Genomic DNA, 17,773 nt, shown 5'->3' with positions numbered 1-17,773 from the left:
CATTTCTCAGCTCCCATTGACCATCACCTGCACTGGACTTCAGACAGCAGTTTAATCCTATTCTCTCCCTCAAAAGTTTCTAGCCTCTGCAAGATCCTGACTGCTAGGAAACAAAGAGTGGTATGTGGTTCCCTCAAAGGTCAATCATTAACTTGCCCCAACAACAGTTTTAGGAAGATCAAGGCAATGAAGAAAAACTAAGTAAAAGCACTTTCATTTAGGAATGAATTGTTCAAAATGCCTTTATACATTGGATTTTATTCCTTTTCAGCACTTTTTAGTTCCTGCATGTATTTATTTCTCATCAAGAATAATGGCAAGATTTGTTCTCCCAGAGATTTGACCTTAAGTTTATTCTAGCCACAACACTATAGACCATTTCATCAATTATAAATGTACTTGTGTATAGAGGCACTACTAGGCCAGCACGGTAATGCTACCTTGTTCTGAAGACTTACCCTTATAAATAAATTAGTGAGATATCTTTGTGAAATGCCATTCAGGGGGGAAAACAACCACCACCACCTTGCTACTTAAAAGTCACCGTTTTTAAAAGATAAAAGGAATAACATCACAAGTCTTTTCCCTATGGTTTGCAGAGTATGTGTGTATGTGTAACAAAATATTGGATATGCACTGTGTTGAGTATCAATAAGACATTTATTTTCATGAGTTATTGATGACCTCATAGCTCACAAGTGACAGAGCAAAGTAGAGCTATGAGCAAGTTATGAAAGGTCATCAATAATAATTGGAAATAAATGATGTAACCAGAGTCTACACCATTGTGAGCTCTGTTTATGCAACCTCAGTTTAAGTTTCAAGTGGCATAAGTGAGCTTTTAAAAAATGTGTTATAGCAACATGGGTCTCTAGCTGAAGCAATTGGCTCTTTTAGCAGTGGAGGGAGAAAGAAACAGACACCCACTTTATGGGGTATATTTTGTCACAATGCAAGGAGATAAGCGTGCATCTCTCTCCACATCAAAATGAAACTGTACAGTAAAAGAGGGAAAGGAGAGACAATGTACCTCACTAAAACATCAAATACCACAGGGAGTGCTAATACCACACGTGCAAGACCGTTCACGAAAAAGAAGACACTAGAGGACAAGAAGGAGGAGGAGGTGAGGTGCAAGTTTTAAATAAAACATTCTGTACTTTAAATTGAGATTGTGTATATATAATAGTCTATTAATGAACTATACTAATTTATACTCTGAGGGAGATTAATATATAATATGTTTTCTTATCAGTTGGAGGCAGAAGAAAGCTCTTTGCAGCAATGTGGACTCTGTTACTGTCAATGGAAATCCACTATGTGGGCACTGGGGTACAGTTAAGAGAGGACCTATAACTTGGTATTTCCTTGCTTTCTAGAGTTTGGCTTGGAGGGCTGTCAAGCCTAACCAATCTTAATCCCTTTTAAATTAAGTTTTTTTGTTTTTGGAATATATATAAGAAAATGTTTAAAAACTGTTCTCAAGTGCTCTTAAGATAATTACAATTACTTGAAGTGTTTAGCTTGAAACAGGCTAATGACTTAGTACATAATTCTGCAAACCATTACTCAGATGAGCAGTCCTTACTCATAGACCCATATTCAGGTAAGAAGTAGCATTAATTTAAAGAACAACTACCCAACTAAGGGTTTGTGTTGCTTCCTCAAGACAACCTCTCCCTAGAAGCCAAACCCTCCATTGAGAGCAGGATCAGTACTTTAAAGTCTCAAAGTATCAAGTTAATAGAGTGTAGGCATTGCTGAAACAACAATGCATTTAACACTTTAGGGTGATTTTTAGAAAATACTTATGAAGTGGAAATATTCACTGGTATTGCAAATAACTTGAAATATTTAGTTATCTAACATAGGCAGGCTGATTATTTAAATTTGCTAACTGCATACATATCATTTATAAGAAAATAAAGTCAAAGTTGTAAAATGGAGTCAGTTTGCATATGGGAGGGTTTTTTATGGGACAAGGAAATTTCAAATGTGTCCTTGAAACACATTGCAAAATCCTTCATTACAAAAGGGAAAACATTGAGGCCTGCCTTACACTTAAATTAAAATAACTGAATGTTCCTTCTAATAAGTGAAATTTGGTAAATCTGGTACATACATTTAATTTATGAAGAATCTCAGTTTACTGATCCTTATATCATCCTACGTTCTCTCCACTTTCTCCTTTCTTTATTATTCCCATTCTACCACTCCTAATTTATAATGCATCACTTGATTTTAATCCACTCACGTTTCTACCTCTGCTGCACTGCACAGAGATTTTCATTTGACAATCCTGTTGTCACTGATTAATTAAACAGACCATTTGAATGAAACAGTATTGGCAGACATTGCAACCAATGAGGTTGACCGTACCTATATGAAAGAGTCTCTCTCTCTCTCTCTCTCTCTGTACAACCATGACCTCCACAACAGCTAACTTAAACAAATGGGGGAAGCTCATGAGTTCAGGAGGCAGCACTTTCACGTGACCTGAATCTAGACTATGGACAATGACCAGAGAACTAACCACTATTACAATTCAATGCAACACTCATTTCTTTATTGTAGCTTTCTTTCAGTCATTTCTTCACAAGCTGTCTCTTCTACAGGAAAACAGAACTGTAAACCCAGACCTTTGGCAGGTAGATAAAAGAGGAGATAACTGTATACTATTTTGTTTTACTTTTTGTTGTTTTAAATCTACTAATATATTTTGTTTTAGATTTACTATGGTTATCTTGTCACCAACTGTTGTAGGAGAAACAGAAGAGGCTGGTAATGTGTGAAAGTGAGTTGGTAAAACACACACATAAAGGGGCACTGAGAGCCAATTCATAACAACAGCTCAAGAACATTGTGCACTTGATTAAAATCATGGTGTGTAATATACACCCTGTATGCCTCAAGGACCCTACCTGCAGAGTCAAGTAAAGGTAGAAGCTTCCTTTTGGGGGGGGGAAAGCTGAGATTCTGGAGAAAACAGTAAAATACTCAAGGAGAACAGATTAATTAAAAAGTTAATGCTAACAGAGAGCTTTAAAAAATGCTATATAAGTGCTAAGTATTATTTTTATTTCTGCAGTTTTTTTGCAGCTTGAACTTAGTTGCCTTTACTGACAAAGCTGTACCTTTCCCAGGAAAATGGATTCTGATACACTTGATGTAGCTATAACATATACAGGTGAATATGTACACATCCAGGTACTTATTTAATTTAGGGCTATTTGCAGATTCTCCCTGCAGGATGAATTAAGTGTGTGATCAAATGAATCTTAATACAAACCCATAACAAACATATGAAAATAAAATGAGGCCATACCATGTTATCAGTTTACAAGCAGATCTTCCTATAGGTTTGCTGTGGAGTTCTGTTTTAAAACCAGTAGCATGATATAGCACATTGGACTGGTCTAAAACTACAAGAATTAAAATCAAAGTTAAGTTTGGATCTTCAACTTCAATCTGCTACTTTGTATTAGGATTTGGCATATTATTCTTACAGAAGTTGCTAGGAATACTCAGCTATTCTCTTAAATTCCTTTCCTCTCCTCTTCAATTAATTTGAATCCCCAAAACATGCACCTTGGAATTTTATATCTGACATTTAGAAGGATTTGTTTTCAGTACATTTCCTCAGAAAAAGGATGTTGATGCCTCATGTACTACAATATTTTAAGGCAATGTGTACAAAATAGTATTGTTTAAAGAAATGGACATTCCTGTGCAATTATTAGACTAGTGCTCATTCTGTCACATGGAAGGACAAAAAATGATGGGAGAAGAAAAGGAAAGGAGAGAAGAAACAAGAAGGAGGAAGAAAATATTCTACTCCCACTACGAATTTTTTCTCCTCTCCATCCCATCAACTCATAAGGAATCAACCTTTTTAGTTATTTCAATGTATATCCAAAATTTTCCCCCAAAATTCAACCCGAGGCAGACAGCCAGGATTGTAAATTTCAGCCCAAATAGTAGTAGTTTGGGTGAAGTTATAAGCAACTGAAAACAGCATCTTATACTAGGAAGTATCAGGTAACCTTAATAATAGGTGTTACTGCCAGCCCCACCTATTTTTAAAAAAAAAAAAAAAGCAACTGTCCAAATATCATGCTGTGAAGGAAACTTCCCCTACCTTTTCTGCTCACTGAAATGGTCACCCTTATTGTACTTATTCTGTACCTATTTGCAGAAGACAGAAACTGAAGGAAAAACACATGACAAGGTATATGACTGTATATAAGTATACTGCCACCTCTGATTTGTGATAAGGAAGGATGCTTTAAATTGAACAAATACCTCATCATCCAAAAAAAAAATCTGTTGACTCTGAAATGTTGTAGTACTTTCAAAATGGAAATATAATGCAATATATGAAAGCAGTTATAAAGCAAGGTTATATTGTCCTTTTATTCTATCTTGGGCAAGTGGAACAAGCATATTATTTTAAGTCTGTATCCATGCCACCAGTGGAATGGGTGGTTGGAAACAGTAGGTATGTGTTGCCAGTATTCTAACAAGGGGTTCTCACAATTTTTTCCCTCTTTATTCTGTGATAAACTTCATGCATATGGTGGGAGATAGGGGAGGATGCTATAAAGAACAGAGGTGAAGGATTTGGAAATCTGTTTTTTGTTTAAAGGCAAAACAGCTTTTTTATTACCATAAACAGGGAAGGAGAAAACAAACTTATATTAAGTGAGTTTGTTGGCTATGTTTATGATTTTGTTCCTGAAACATATATAGAATAGCAGACTTTAATTAGTGTAATTTAAAGTGGCATCTGGAGGTGAGAAACTTGCTGGAGACAGGGTGTTCCAGGGTTTTCCTCTCCTAGAACATGTTTTTAAAACACCTTCCAGTTAATGTAACCTGGCAGATTCCAGAAGCAGAAAACTTGCTCAAAGAAGTAGTTTGAGGAGCCCACGGGATGAGTCATCTCTCTGGCAAGGATGGCAGAGCAGTATCCAGAAAAGGGATGAATTCCACCTGTCTCTTAGGAATTGCAGAAGTGGTGAACAATTGTACTGTACCATGATACTTTGCCCTCCTCCTGATTCTAAGGATCTTCACTGATCCCACCTTGTGAGTCCAGGAGGCAGCATGTCATTCTTACCACCTAATATGGAGATCCAAGTGGATATATGCATGTAGGAGTAATCATCCAATAATCATTTTTTTCATTTCCCCCCTTTCCCCTTTTTTTCATTTTACCTCACCCCTGCTGCCAGCAGGAGATTAGCTGTGGGGTTGGGTGGGAGAGCACAGTACACATTATTGTGTTATTATAAATGACATCACAACTAGCTAGATATTTTAATTGAAGTTAAATAACCAACATTATTGCCATTTAAGTGATAGCAATAATATACAGTAATAGCACCACTGAGGGATCAATTGCTATTATCCTGATAAACCATAAACCATTCAGAGATTTATAATGCTTTTTTAATGTTCAGTCCTGTGAGATGCTGAGTATCCTCGTCCCCCATTGAAGTCAGTTTGCACTGGAGGTTCTCGATACCTTGTGCAGGAGGTGCTCAGCTCCTTGCAGGATTGGGCACACATCAGGATAAAACTCATTATACCACTTATCAGCCTTATGCAAAATAATTCTAAATAATGTTCTGGATTTCACTGAGCTGTTTAGAGACTGTGTCAAAAAAAAAAAATAGAGCAGTTAACTAAGCCACTTCTTAAAATTCTTGTTAAGTAAGAATTGCACAATTTTCAAAAGCTATATCCCACAGCATCTTGTGTGCAGACAATACTCGCTGTGTGTCTATACAATTCTTTTTCTGTTTAAAAAAATGTAAATGGCTTAAATTATTTAACGGTTACTGCACACTACATGCATAAATGTGGGGTTTTTAATATTTTATATATAGGGTTGCCAATTTTGGTTGGACATTGGAGGTTTCATCACATGACAATCTTTAATTAAAGATTAATCTTTAATTCCTGGAGACTCCAGGACAATCCTGGAGGTTGGCAACCCTATTTATATATGCTGCAAATATTTTAAATAACATGTTACAATCCAATTCAGCAGTTGGTTCAACGGCATAGTATTGTATACAAAAGACCTGTGAATCAAGTATGATCTCAGTGGAAATGTCTCATTCATTCGGCTCTTGGAAGAATTGTAACTGTTCCTTGACACTGTATGAGGTCCTGAAGAGCCATGTGACCCTGATACACTGTCAATGGAAGGGTTTATTTTTCTATTGGAGTGAATCATATGTTCACATATTCAGAAATGTTTGACCAAATTCAACTTGCTTTGTTCACGAGAGAAGTCTCACTGATTTAAATGGCTCCATTCACGCAAGGAAGATTAGCCAGTAATGATGTTTACATTTTTAACTTGTTTTGTTTTTATATTTAAAGCAAAAGAAACTGTTATATTTAATATTAATGATCTGACTTGAATTTAGACATTCTCAAATAAGATGATCACTTCAAACACAAAATATACAGCCAGAGTTGGTAACACTGGGAATTGGGACTCTAATCCACGGAGTAACTCAGCCAACAGAGGAGAACTCCTCCAGCTAACCTGGAAGGGACCACTCGTTTTAAGATATCCAGAGGAGTTTTTATAAATCCATAATTGGTATGGTTCAAAACAGGAGCAGTTAACGCCTATATATTCGAACATTGAAAAATATTGCTATTAATAGGACTAAGGAGTGAAAAGCAGTTACTGCCCCCTCTCTTCTTGTATGGATAAAGAGTTTCACTATGCTCAACTCAATGCATGATTCCTAACAGATTGAGGTTCCCAATACACTACTAGAGCAATTTAATTAACTTCTGGGGCACATCCAATCTAAACAGAAAAAACATTGGACCCAGCCCTGTTCCCATTGAAGTCAATGGCAAAACTGCCAATGACTTCAATGAGAGCAGAAGCAGGCCAATTGTTGACAGGGAACTGGTGTCTGCTTGCTCATCCATGCACAGCAGACTATCATGTATCATTAGTATTATAGGGAGTTACCAGAGGGAGTTACCAGAGGAAGTCCCTGAACATTTATAGGACAAGTTTTTTTCACAATGTATATTGATAGGTCAGCAATGGGAACACATAACATTTTCCCATAAATTTTAGATGAGTCTGCAACAATGCACAAAAATCCATACAGTACCATTTGGCTCCTGTGTTATGGAAGTAGACTGATGAAAAAATAGATCTGTAACATATCAAGATATCGCAAATTTCCAAAAATATTGACTAATCTTTAGGACCCAAATCAGTCTCAATGGAATTTCCATGATGCCAATGGGGTTTATTATATATATACACATCTGTTCACATCAGATCAGCTCCAGGAGAAATGGTTACATACTAGGATTTCCCACAAATTTTCAGTGAGATCAAATCAGCTCTGATTCTATACAAATAGATCAATTAAATTCTATAGTGTACCTAGTTTCACAGAGATTTTAATTAAGATCAGATCAGCAAGATTTTAGTCTACATACTTAACACTATCTACAGATTATTTTTTTTGAAAATGAAAAACCTTACGTCTGTCCATCTCATCAGGAGTCTGGGGAATAGACAAGGCATAACTATAATTTAGGGCCTGATGTATCACACTGATGAAAATCAGGAGTAACTTCACTGAAGTTCCTGGAGTTTCATGGTGTAAAACCAGTGTAAGGTATAGCAGAGTATATAGCTGATGACAATATGCCTGTCATGACATGGTCACTGTTTAGCTCACTAATTTAGATCCCAGTCCTACAAAGATTTACACAGGTGCTTAATTTTATGCCCTGTAAGTAGCCCCATTGTACACACTACTCATAGTGTGTACAGTTAAGAATGTGCATAAGTCTTTGCAGGATTGGGGACTGATATTGTACCTTTTAGGGGGTGGAAAATATGCACTCTTTATACTGTTATGAAAAGATGACCCAACCTCTCCTCCCATTCAAGGTTCTAGGCTTAACTGTTTCCCTCTGTATCCTTTGTACATCACTCTGTGACTAGGTGTGGTGGGGGAATGCAATCATCAGTCACCATTAACTATGAATTTCTTTCCTTCTATTAAATTTTACTCACCAGTCTTGCAGCCCTTGCTCATTCAAACAGCACTGTACTCAAGTAAATAGTTCTATTGAAATAATTGAGACAGTTTACATGGGTAAGGAGTAAGGACTGTTTGTATGAGTTGCAAGATTGTGCCTTTTATTTCTTACTCTAATGTTCAGTTCACCTGCATCTGTTCTGAATCCTCATGAGGAGTTAATAGAAAGTTTAAGCAAGGCATGATTAAATTAAAAGGCTGCAATCCACCACACAATGACCTAGGCAGGACTCTGGAGTATGTGCCTGTTAATTTTAATGTGCTGTCTCAAAGTACAGAACTCTGGACGTTTCTAGCATCATATTTAAAACATGATACATTTACTAATACGTGATCTGATGCATTAATGGACCAAATTAATTTACAGGTATGAATTTTACATAAAATGGATTAATATTATATGTCATAGAGGAATTTTAAATACTCCATCTCCATGAATTTTTAATAATTATGTGCTCTAATTTAATGTTCCATAGCAATCGCTTTTCTTGATCTTCTACCCCTCCCCCCCGCACTCAAATTTGGATTTTTTTTTCTTTAAATCAAGGTCCCTCAAAAGACTCTGTGTGTCTACGTGTAGGGGGAGGAAAGCAGTGAAAGGTTAAAAAAATACATTGAATGAGGCTAGAAATTGCAAACAGCATCCCCACCTCTGTTATTTGTAGAAATATTTGCTGGTGATGATTAAGCAGTCTGAAGAATAAATAGACAGCAAAAAAAAAAGTGTGTACGGTAAAATGACATTAGCAATCTCCAATTGCTCCTTGCAGGCTTCAAGGATAGATCAGAGGAGGGGATGCCTACTGCTGGCACAGCCAGTTGTGAGTGCCGATGGGAATGGCAGGATTCAGCAGCCTCATTCAGCAGCAGAGTGAATTCCATTCGCATTCCCGCAGTTCTTCCTTCCTAGGAACTTCTCTCTCCTCCTCCTCCTCCCTCCGCTCCCTTGGGTTCAGCACTCTCCCCAGCCCGAGACCCCACAGCATTGACGGCATGGAGCGTCCTCGCCATTGGCCAGAGCGGCGTTCCATGGAGGGAGGAAGCGGCGGTGATTGGCCAAAACGCGGCGCTCCGCACCCCCTTCTCCCCTCTCCTTTGCACACATTTCCCCTCCCCCGCGCGCCTCTTACCTCCTCCTTTCCCCGGGCCAGGGCAGCGCGAGCCCCGCCTGTCTGTACCCCGTGCTATATATATAGGGCGGCGCTGCAAGCCGGGCTGAGCAGAGGCGGCTGGGCTGTAGTGGGAGCGAAGGGGAAGGGTAGTGAATGACTAGGCTGGGCGGGTGGCTTTTCTTCGCACGGTCTGGCATCCCCTCTGGCAAAGCCCGGAGATTGTATCCAGAGACGGGCTGCCCCTGCGTGGTTGCGTTAGGAAGGGATCGCTGCGTTGGCTGAGCGCTGCCTCTTGCTCTTGTTGCGTTGCGGGCGGTACGCGGTGTGCATCGGTGCCCGAGGGGACCTCTCCCTGTGCACCATGAAAGCGGTCAGCCCCATCCGCCACCCCAGCAGGAAGGCACAGGCGGGCTGCTGCGGCGGCGCTGGGGGAGGCGGCGGCGGCGGAGGAGGCGGCGGAGGCGGGCAGTTGGCTCTGCGCTGCCTGGCCGAACACGGCTGCAAGGGGGCCCCGTCGGGCGAGGAGCCGGCGTCGCTGTGCCTGCAGTGCGATATGAATGACTGTTACAGCCGGCTCCGGAAGCTAGTGCCCACCATCCCGCCCAATAAGCGGGTCAGCAAAGTGGAGATCCTGCAGCATGTCATCGACTACATCCTCGACCTGCAGCTGGCTCTGGAGACGCACCCGGCTCTGCTCAGGCAGCAGCAACAGCAGCCACCCCCGCTGCACCCAGGGAGCTGTCCCGCAGCCACCCCCCGGACCCCGCTTACAGCCCTCAACACCGACCCGGTAAGCGCCGTGGCAGGGAAAACGCGAGGCGCTGCCCTGGCCGTGTTGCCCACGCTGGGCAGGGATGTGTACGTGTAGCGTTGGCCAGCCAGCTAGGGACTGCAGGGCTCATACTGGGCGCTCCGTGAAGGGTGTGTGGCCAGGGTACCCCGGACTCCGGCGTCGACAGAGATTCCCTTTAGGCGTGTGAGTGCTACACGGACGGTATCCGTGTGTTCGTGCTACGGGCGCCCGAGACCCGATCGGGAGTCAGCGGGAGTCTTGCCATTGACTTTAGTGCGAGCAGGATCTGTCCGCAAGAATGCACCGATAGCCGCTGTTCAGCGTACTTCCGTTGTGTGATCCATTCAGTGTGTGCATCTCACACACTTTGTACCGGGGCACACGCTTCCCCTTAGAATGATGAGCTGTACGCTTGTGTGTATATAGACACACGCACACACATCTCCCCTTCCTGTATAGTTACAGCCAGTCAGGGAAGTATAGCTAATGTGTGTACACACAGGAATCCGTACAATGATTCTGGACACACTTACGGGTACTATAGCTGATCTAAACACTTAAGGGGAGTGTGCACATTTAACTGTTTGAGGGTATATGTATATATGTATACACACACCCTGAAACCCTTTATAAACCCTTCTGTATATAAAAAAGGCTGTGGCTGGGAGCGGGAAGGATCTTTCTTCTCCAGGATCCACCCTTAGCAGCAGAAGGTGTTTGCTTCTGAGGGACAGAAAGGAACCTGTGACTCTCCAGCCGGCGGTGCCAGGGTGATGGGTCCAGCTGTGTGCTCGGAATGTGACACTCAGCAGCCCCTGGTGTCCCTGCCTGTGTCGGAGCCAGGAGGTGTCACGCTGAGAATCTAGCAACCTGCTGTGGGGTGCACTGATCTGTGGGCGGTAGGACTTGGCTGGCCCAGGCTGGCAGTCCTTGTGGCTTGCGCTCTCCATTGTGGAGCTTGTCACCTCTCTAGGCTGGTCTCTGCCCGTGTGCGTGATCCAGACACAAGCACAGGTATCATGGCCAAGCTAATTATTTGCACTCATTTTTATTTTTTTTTTTTACTGGTGTTTTGTTGTGCAGGCTGGCGCTGTTAACAAGCAGGGGGACAGTATTCTGTGCCGCTGAACTGCACTCTCAAGGTGAGTCTCAGTTAATTATTGGGCATCTAGAGAAAAGGCTGCATCTCTGCCATCTGTAGGATTGTTACACCAGTGCCCTTTGTACTGTAAATGTTTCAGCTAGCTCTTTTTTTCAAAGGGGTTGGAGTCTTGCGCATTCCTTAGGAGTTAATTTCTTCTCCATTAAACGCATGAATCATGTATTATTCTAGAAGCACTAGTGCCTCTCTGACCTGAGTGCACCTACATTCTTTTCTAAAGAAAGTCTCTTTTCCTAGCATTGAGACCGTCTTTCCTTTTTGTCTCATCTGGAGTGCAGAAATGGGGTCTGGACTGAGCAAACAAGGTTTGCTGGAAGCCTATTTTATTATTATTATTTAAACCCCCTGTGTCAAGCGCTTATCACTGGGGCTTGCAGCTGTGTATTCCTCTGGTTTGGCCTAGCATGGGAGCTGAGGTTGTTGTTTGACCTGGTTTGTTTTGGGTTGTTGATCAAGCATGTCTTGTGTTTTGTTGGTGGCGCCACTCAGTCTGGAGCAAAAACGGTTCACACACCCCCTCTATTCATTCCTCTTCCACAGGTGTGCAGCAGGCAGACCCAGAGCCAGAGGAGCAGAGAAAAACACATTAGAGAGGGAGGGGGAAAAAGAAATATCAGCCATCAGATGAGAGGAAAAAATAATTCAACCCCAGAATCGTTTCCATGCTTCCTTCTGAGAGAGAACCTTTCACCGTTTTGCACGTTCATAGCATTTTAAACATGTCTTTTTTCTGTGCATTTTATAGCAGATGTGAATTGTTTGTTTATTTTGGTGGGATGAGACTTAAAACTTAAGCAGAAAAGTGTGACTCTTCTGTTGGATAGAAGATGGAGAGTAAATCAAACTTTAGAACTATAACTGTAAGGGACCGAGCAGCTGAATTTTGAAGCTTTACTAATCTACCAGAGCATTGTAGATATATTTGACATCTATTGTTTAAAATAGATGATTTTATTGGGGCCCAGGGAACTTTCTTCTCCCTGCAGGAATGTTACATATTGTATAGATAAATGAGTGACATTTCATACTGTGTATATATAGAGATGTTCTATAAGTGTAAGTGAGAAAAGTATATGCTTTAATAGACTACTGTAATTATAAAATATTTTTAATTAAATATTTTTTGTAAATATTATAAAGGTGTGTATGTTTTTTTTAATGTGTGGGAATATTTCTTTAGAACATTATTTACAGCTCAGGTACAGAGCTGCTAATATGAAAATATCTTGACAGTTAAGGTTTTTGCCCAGTGTCTTTTTAGACTTGGAAGTTACAGCTATAGCTAGTGGTCCTGCATGATTGCATGAGATGTCTAATTGCAAATAAACTTGTGTTGAGTCCATACAAACGTGTTTTTCTTCAATCTAGATTAAAATGTTGATAATTGTATTATACATTTTGAAACTACACTTTTGTCAATTAGGCACACGGGTTTTTAGTGCATTATATACAAGTAGTGTTAAGACAGTGTTTTTTTTTTTACTGAGATTAGAAAAACAAATTCTATCTACTTTTTCATATTGAAGGCAATGCTTTAGGTCTTTAATCAGCTTTTATAAAATCTGCTGTTGCATCAAAATCAAGAAACTTACTGTGGAACTTCATTTAACAACAAAAGGCTTATTGTCACAAACTTTCATTCTTATTGCATATTACTTTTAAAAAGTGAAAACAGTTCTCTGCTTGCAACCAAAGGGCAAACCATTAACAAATGAACAGTTACTGTTTCGTCCAAAGAATATTGATATGGGATTGTGGAAAAGCACACAAGCAAAATCATTATGATCAGTGATGTAAATCCATCTTAAAATGAACTTAAGTAGACCAAAAATCAGATAACTGCATCAAGATTATTTTTCTAATACAAAATGACTTTCATTTCATTGCAGCTATGTTACAGTTAAAATCCTGTTTAATCTCTGTGATGTGTAAATTCTACATGTGAACATTAAACTAGATTTACGTGTCTTTGTACTGTGATTCTTCTGCTTATTTCTTCAATCCTCTAAATTTATACAATTGCTTCATTTTCTTATACGTGTTGCTTAATGGATGAGTTCATTTTATAGCAGTCTTATGTACAATAAAGTTTTACAGTCTGTAAAGTAATGTCCAAGCTATGAGAAAGTTATGCATTTTGTGTGATCAGTAGTCCACGGATCAGTGAGGTGGGATTTTCAGACAGTGGGAGAATTAAGCAGAATTTAATTGGGTGCTTTGTAAATAGTTAGCCAACTATGTGTAACATGGTCTGTTTGATTTAAAAAGTGGGAGGATTTGTTTTAGATTATACAAGTGTCAAAAGTGTTAGGGCCCAAGGGACTTTTTTTATTATGTTAAATATTTATGAGGAAATCAACTGCTGTGGTGGCTAGCTAACAACTAAAGTGGTAATGTGTTAACAAGATGAATATTTTCTTAAAATAATTGCATTAAGATCAAACAAGCCAAAAAAACAGCAAACACTTATCTGCAAACATGCCACTGCATATCCATTAAAATCAATGGAGTTTCATACGTGTAAAACTGGTTTAAGAGACAAGAAACAGGTTCTGAAACTTCCTATAGTCCCACCTTTGAAGTTGTAATACTGTTAGTTTAATAAACAAAATATAAGTGCTTGTAATATCAAGTAATGCTTCTCTGAAGTAAAAACATTTAATGCTGTTTTCTTCAAATAATGCAATGAGAGTAAGTAATAAAAACACTAATACTAGAATTTTGTACTGAAGTCTGTTTTTCTCATGTTACAGAAATAGGAAAATTCAAAAAACCCTTTACCTGCCCCATGGAGTTGTTTAATCCATTCATTTTGTGAGACAGGCTTGTTTTGTTTGTTGGATTTTTTTGTTGTTGTTTGTTGTTAAAATTTGGCATTTGTAGTGCCCACCTATTTTATCTTACATAGATGGACATACTATGTATGTTTTTTTTTCTCCCCAGAAGTCAACAAGACTTAATTTTCAAGTCATATTTTTTGTTGCCAGTTAAACACTGTTCTGCTACTTCGGGGTAGTAGGAAGGAAAAAGCAAAACGAGCTGCCTCAAAAATATGAAACCACTTTGTAATGTTTGCACAAATAAAGAGTTTATTGGGAGAGCTCCTGCTGGAACCTGTACCCCTACGTCTCTTTAACAATATAGAATGCACTCTTCAGTATCAAATTCTGGTGCCACGTTAAGGCAAATTCCCATGGAATTAAATGGGACAAGGCTTTGGCCATAGCTTTTTTAAAAAATGGTGCTATGCAACAATTTAGATCAGTTAGAAAAATTAATTTTTTTAAATGCCATGAGAAATCTTTTGTTGTTCTATAAATGTCCTTAACGCTCCAGATTTAAAGGCTTCAATGCAATGTTAAAAGGGAAAAATATTCCACACATAGGAGATGCTGTTCTTGGTTTATTTCTTATGCAATGTGTGAAACTGTAAACAAGGACAACTTAACAGCTTGTTTATGGATTATTAACATCAGTACACACCTAACTACTGGGGTTTTTTTACTTACAAAGTTTATTTGTCACCACTTTTAGCTTCTTACAAAATAACTTTTATTTAACCCTATACATAGTTTCACTTGCTCCACACCCCAATGAATATTCATAGAATTAAAAAAAATCTTTCCCAAAATGTCTGATTTATTGTTAGACAGTACCTAAATTGTTCCTTAAAGGGAGCCATTTCATTGACAAAAGTTATGGTTGATCAGTGGAGTGGCTGTCAGATTAGGAATCGGGAGAACTGTGTTCTGTTCCCTGCTCTGGAGCAAGCTGCTGTCTAACTTATTTTCTGTGTTTCAGTTTTCCACTTATATGTCTTTACAAAGATAAGTACACATCATTAAAGTACATTGGGATGAATGGACAAACTCTTAGATATTATTATTTATTTAATCTTGCTGTGAGACAAAAGTTTCAGATATGGAAGGAAATTAACTTTAGGAAAATTTAGGCTGATTATCAGGATCAGTTAATTGATTCCAGAATGGATTCTTAAGGGAAGTCACGAGACACTGCTTCTCCGTTGCTTGAGACCATTTAAAACTACATTAGAAAAGGGGCTGGAAAATGCATTGGAAGGAGGGACAGATGAGGTGACTGCATAGGTCTTTTCTATCCTTAACTTATATAATATCCATTGAATGTCAATGATTATTAGATATGTCACACTGTGTGTGTTTTAGATTAGGTGCAATATTAAAGTTCTGATCACTTGCAGTCATTAAGGAGCCCTTTCCAATTTCATAAGCATGAAAGTGTTTACTGCAGTGTTCTAGTCAAATTCATCCTGTTTATTAATTATTATCTGCCATTTCAGATGGCTATGGCATTTGTTTTCACTTCCTAAATTGTCGTGTAGTGTGTTAAACAGTTGAGGCATTTCAGTCATAGAAGAAGTGCTTGTAATATATTCCTTAGCTACCTTACAGATGTGTTCTAATGCTAGATTAATTAAACATTTGAAAAGTACTTTGAGATCATAGAGTGAAAAGCATTATGTAAACATAAGATATTAGTTTACTATTTCTTTTTGAATGAATGAATAGTTGTGTGTGTTTAAATTTTACCTAAATCTTTATGGTATCAAAAAAAAGTAATGGTATAAAAACAGTGATTTTAGTTGCAATACCATCTCATGGTTTGTTCTGTAGGAATGCAGACACCATTACCTACATTATTCTCAAAGCAATATTAAATATCCTGTTTAAGACACACTGAGCTAAATTTATGCCTGACGCATATACATATAAATTAATGGAGATATTCTAGATTTACACCAGTGAACCAACACTGTTTGGTCCATTTAATTGAAAAAGATTCACAAATGTATTTGTCTATATAAAATGCCTTCCTAATTTATTCTTGCATCTTACACTGAGCAGATCCACATTGTAACAAAACCACAAGACACATTAATGTTACAGATCTCTCCTAAATGCATAAAGGCAAGAAGAGTTAAGACTGACACTTGTGGTAAACACTGCTCTTACTTAACTCTTACTGTTGCCCTTATGTTGTGCAGTACATACAGAAGTCTGTTCTTCCAACACCACAAATAGGAGTTACATACAGTTTATGATCCATGGTACTGTTCTTAGACCCTGCAGTTTCTAGGCACAAGAGGGTGATTTAAGGACAAAAGCCCCTACGCTCCAACCAACATCACCCACCCAATCTAGTGCAGAGTAGAGCAAAACCGGATAAAAAGCAGTTTGGGGGAAAAAGCTGCGTTGTATGATGCTGTCCCCCACTCCCCTGTGTAACTAGCTAAATCCCTTCCACAACAGTCATGCAGTGAACAGAACATACAGAAAGGGGCATTGTCCTGGGAATGAACTCCACTAAGTGGTATGCTCCTATACGCAAAAATTAGGGGCCTGATCCAAAGCGTATTGAAGTCAATGCTAGGAGTCCTATTTATCTTAATGGGCTTTGGATAGGGTCCTATGTGTTGTATGTTAATACTTTCCCCATCAGAGGTGTCAAAGAGTTCAACAGTGTGCCATTCAGCCAATGGCAGCAAAGTTAGCACGCCAGCTGTGCTGCTATGGCTAGTGGTCACTGTGGAAGATGGCATCCAGAGGGGGCCCCCTTTTTACAGCTGGCCACGATTGGCACAGTTAGGGTATTGGTGCATGGATCCTTAACCCTCAGTGGTTTTTGTAGCCCTACTCTCTGCTTATAACAAACACAGAGAGAGGATAAACACATCAGCGGGAAGAAAAACAAGTGTACCGTAACTTTTACGAAGTCCGGGGGTGGCTGGTATGAGGGTGTTCCCATTTGCACTTTTGGCTTGAAAGGGGAAAATATGGCCCATAGGGCTTGTGTACACTGAGAAATACTAGCAATTCTTCCACTGGTGGTCTAGCACCAGTCCTAACAATGGTGGAAGAACCATTGTGTAGGATAGCGTAGGCCAGGAGCAGAGCCTAGACTCTTGCCTCTGCGGCTGTGTTTACATTGTAATTAAAAACCCAGGGCTGGCCTGTGCCAGCTGACTTGGGCTCAGAGGGCTGTTTAATTGCAGTGTAGATGTTCAGGCTTGGGCTGCAGCCTGAGCTGTGGGACCCTCTCACCTCGCAGGGTCCAACAACCCAGGTTCCAGCCCAAGCCTGAATGTCTACACCACAGTTAAACAGCCCCTTAGGCCGAGCCACAAGAGCTGGAGTCAGCTACCACGGGCAAGCCACGGGTGCGTAATTGCACTGTAGACATACCCTAATTTTCCTTCCTTTGATGGGCTGGAAACACCCTTTGACATGTTTTTCTGATTTCACCTCCTTTTAGCCTTGGGTTTGTTTTTTTCAAAAAAGTATGTGTTTATCAGCTGACATGATACACTAATGTCTGATAAAAGAAATGATTTGCTTAGACAATTTTTACACTGCATACCATTTACTTAAAGGCCATAATGGCTCCTTGTGAGCAGCATGTCATGTAAATAAGTATTTCAATGACTTCTAACATGCATGTTATGTACTCCATAGATCAATGGCTCCTTTGAAGCCATTACACTTTATCTTGTAAATTCATATTTAGACTTTTTGAAAGTGTATTATTTATTCAACAGGCTACCACTTCATTCAGAGAGTCTACAGTC

The 17,773-nt window shown here is 39.5% G+C and overlaps 1 protein-coding gene and 1 long non-coding RNA gene across 2 annotated transcripts in view; one reads left to right on the top strand and one right to left on the bottom strand.

The window, feature by feature from the left end:
• LOC140906939 (uncharacterized) overlaps positions 1-9,886 on the bottom strand; it is a 78,553-nt gene extending 68,667 nt beyond the window's left edge. Inside the window, exon 1 of the long non-coding RNA XR_012157298.1 lies at positions 9,233-9,886. This is a non-coding gene — a long non-coding RNA (uncharacterized lncRNA). The remainder of the gene's footprint in view (positions 1-9,232) is intronic.
• ID4 (inhibitor of DNA binding 4) lies at positions 9,265-13,132 on the top strand. Its single transcript, XM_073331897.1, has 3 exons — positions 9,265-10,004; positions 11,091-11,149; positions 11,710-13,132. Exons 1-2 carry the CDS (start codon positions 9,576-9,578, stop codon positions 11,133-11,135), a joined length of 474 nt encoding a protein of 157 aa, XP_073187998.1. The 5' UTR covers positions 9,265-9,575; the 3' UTR covers positions 11,136-11,149; positions 11,710-13,132.
• The last annotated feature ends 4,641 nt before the right edge of the window (positions 13,133-17,773 follow it).

The sequence above is a fragment of the Lepidochelys kempii genome, chromosome 2 (genome assembly GCF_965140265.1).
Source record: "Lepidochelys kempii isolate rLepKem1 chromosome 2, rLepKem1.hap2, whole genome shotgun sequence".
NCBI classification, from domain to species: Eukaryota; Metazoa; Chordata; order Testudines; family Cheloniidae; genus Lepidochelys; species Lepidochelys kempii.
This window is presented reverse-complemented; position numbering and strand designations above follow the sequence as displayed.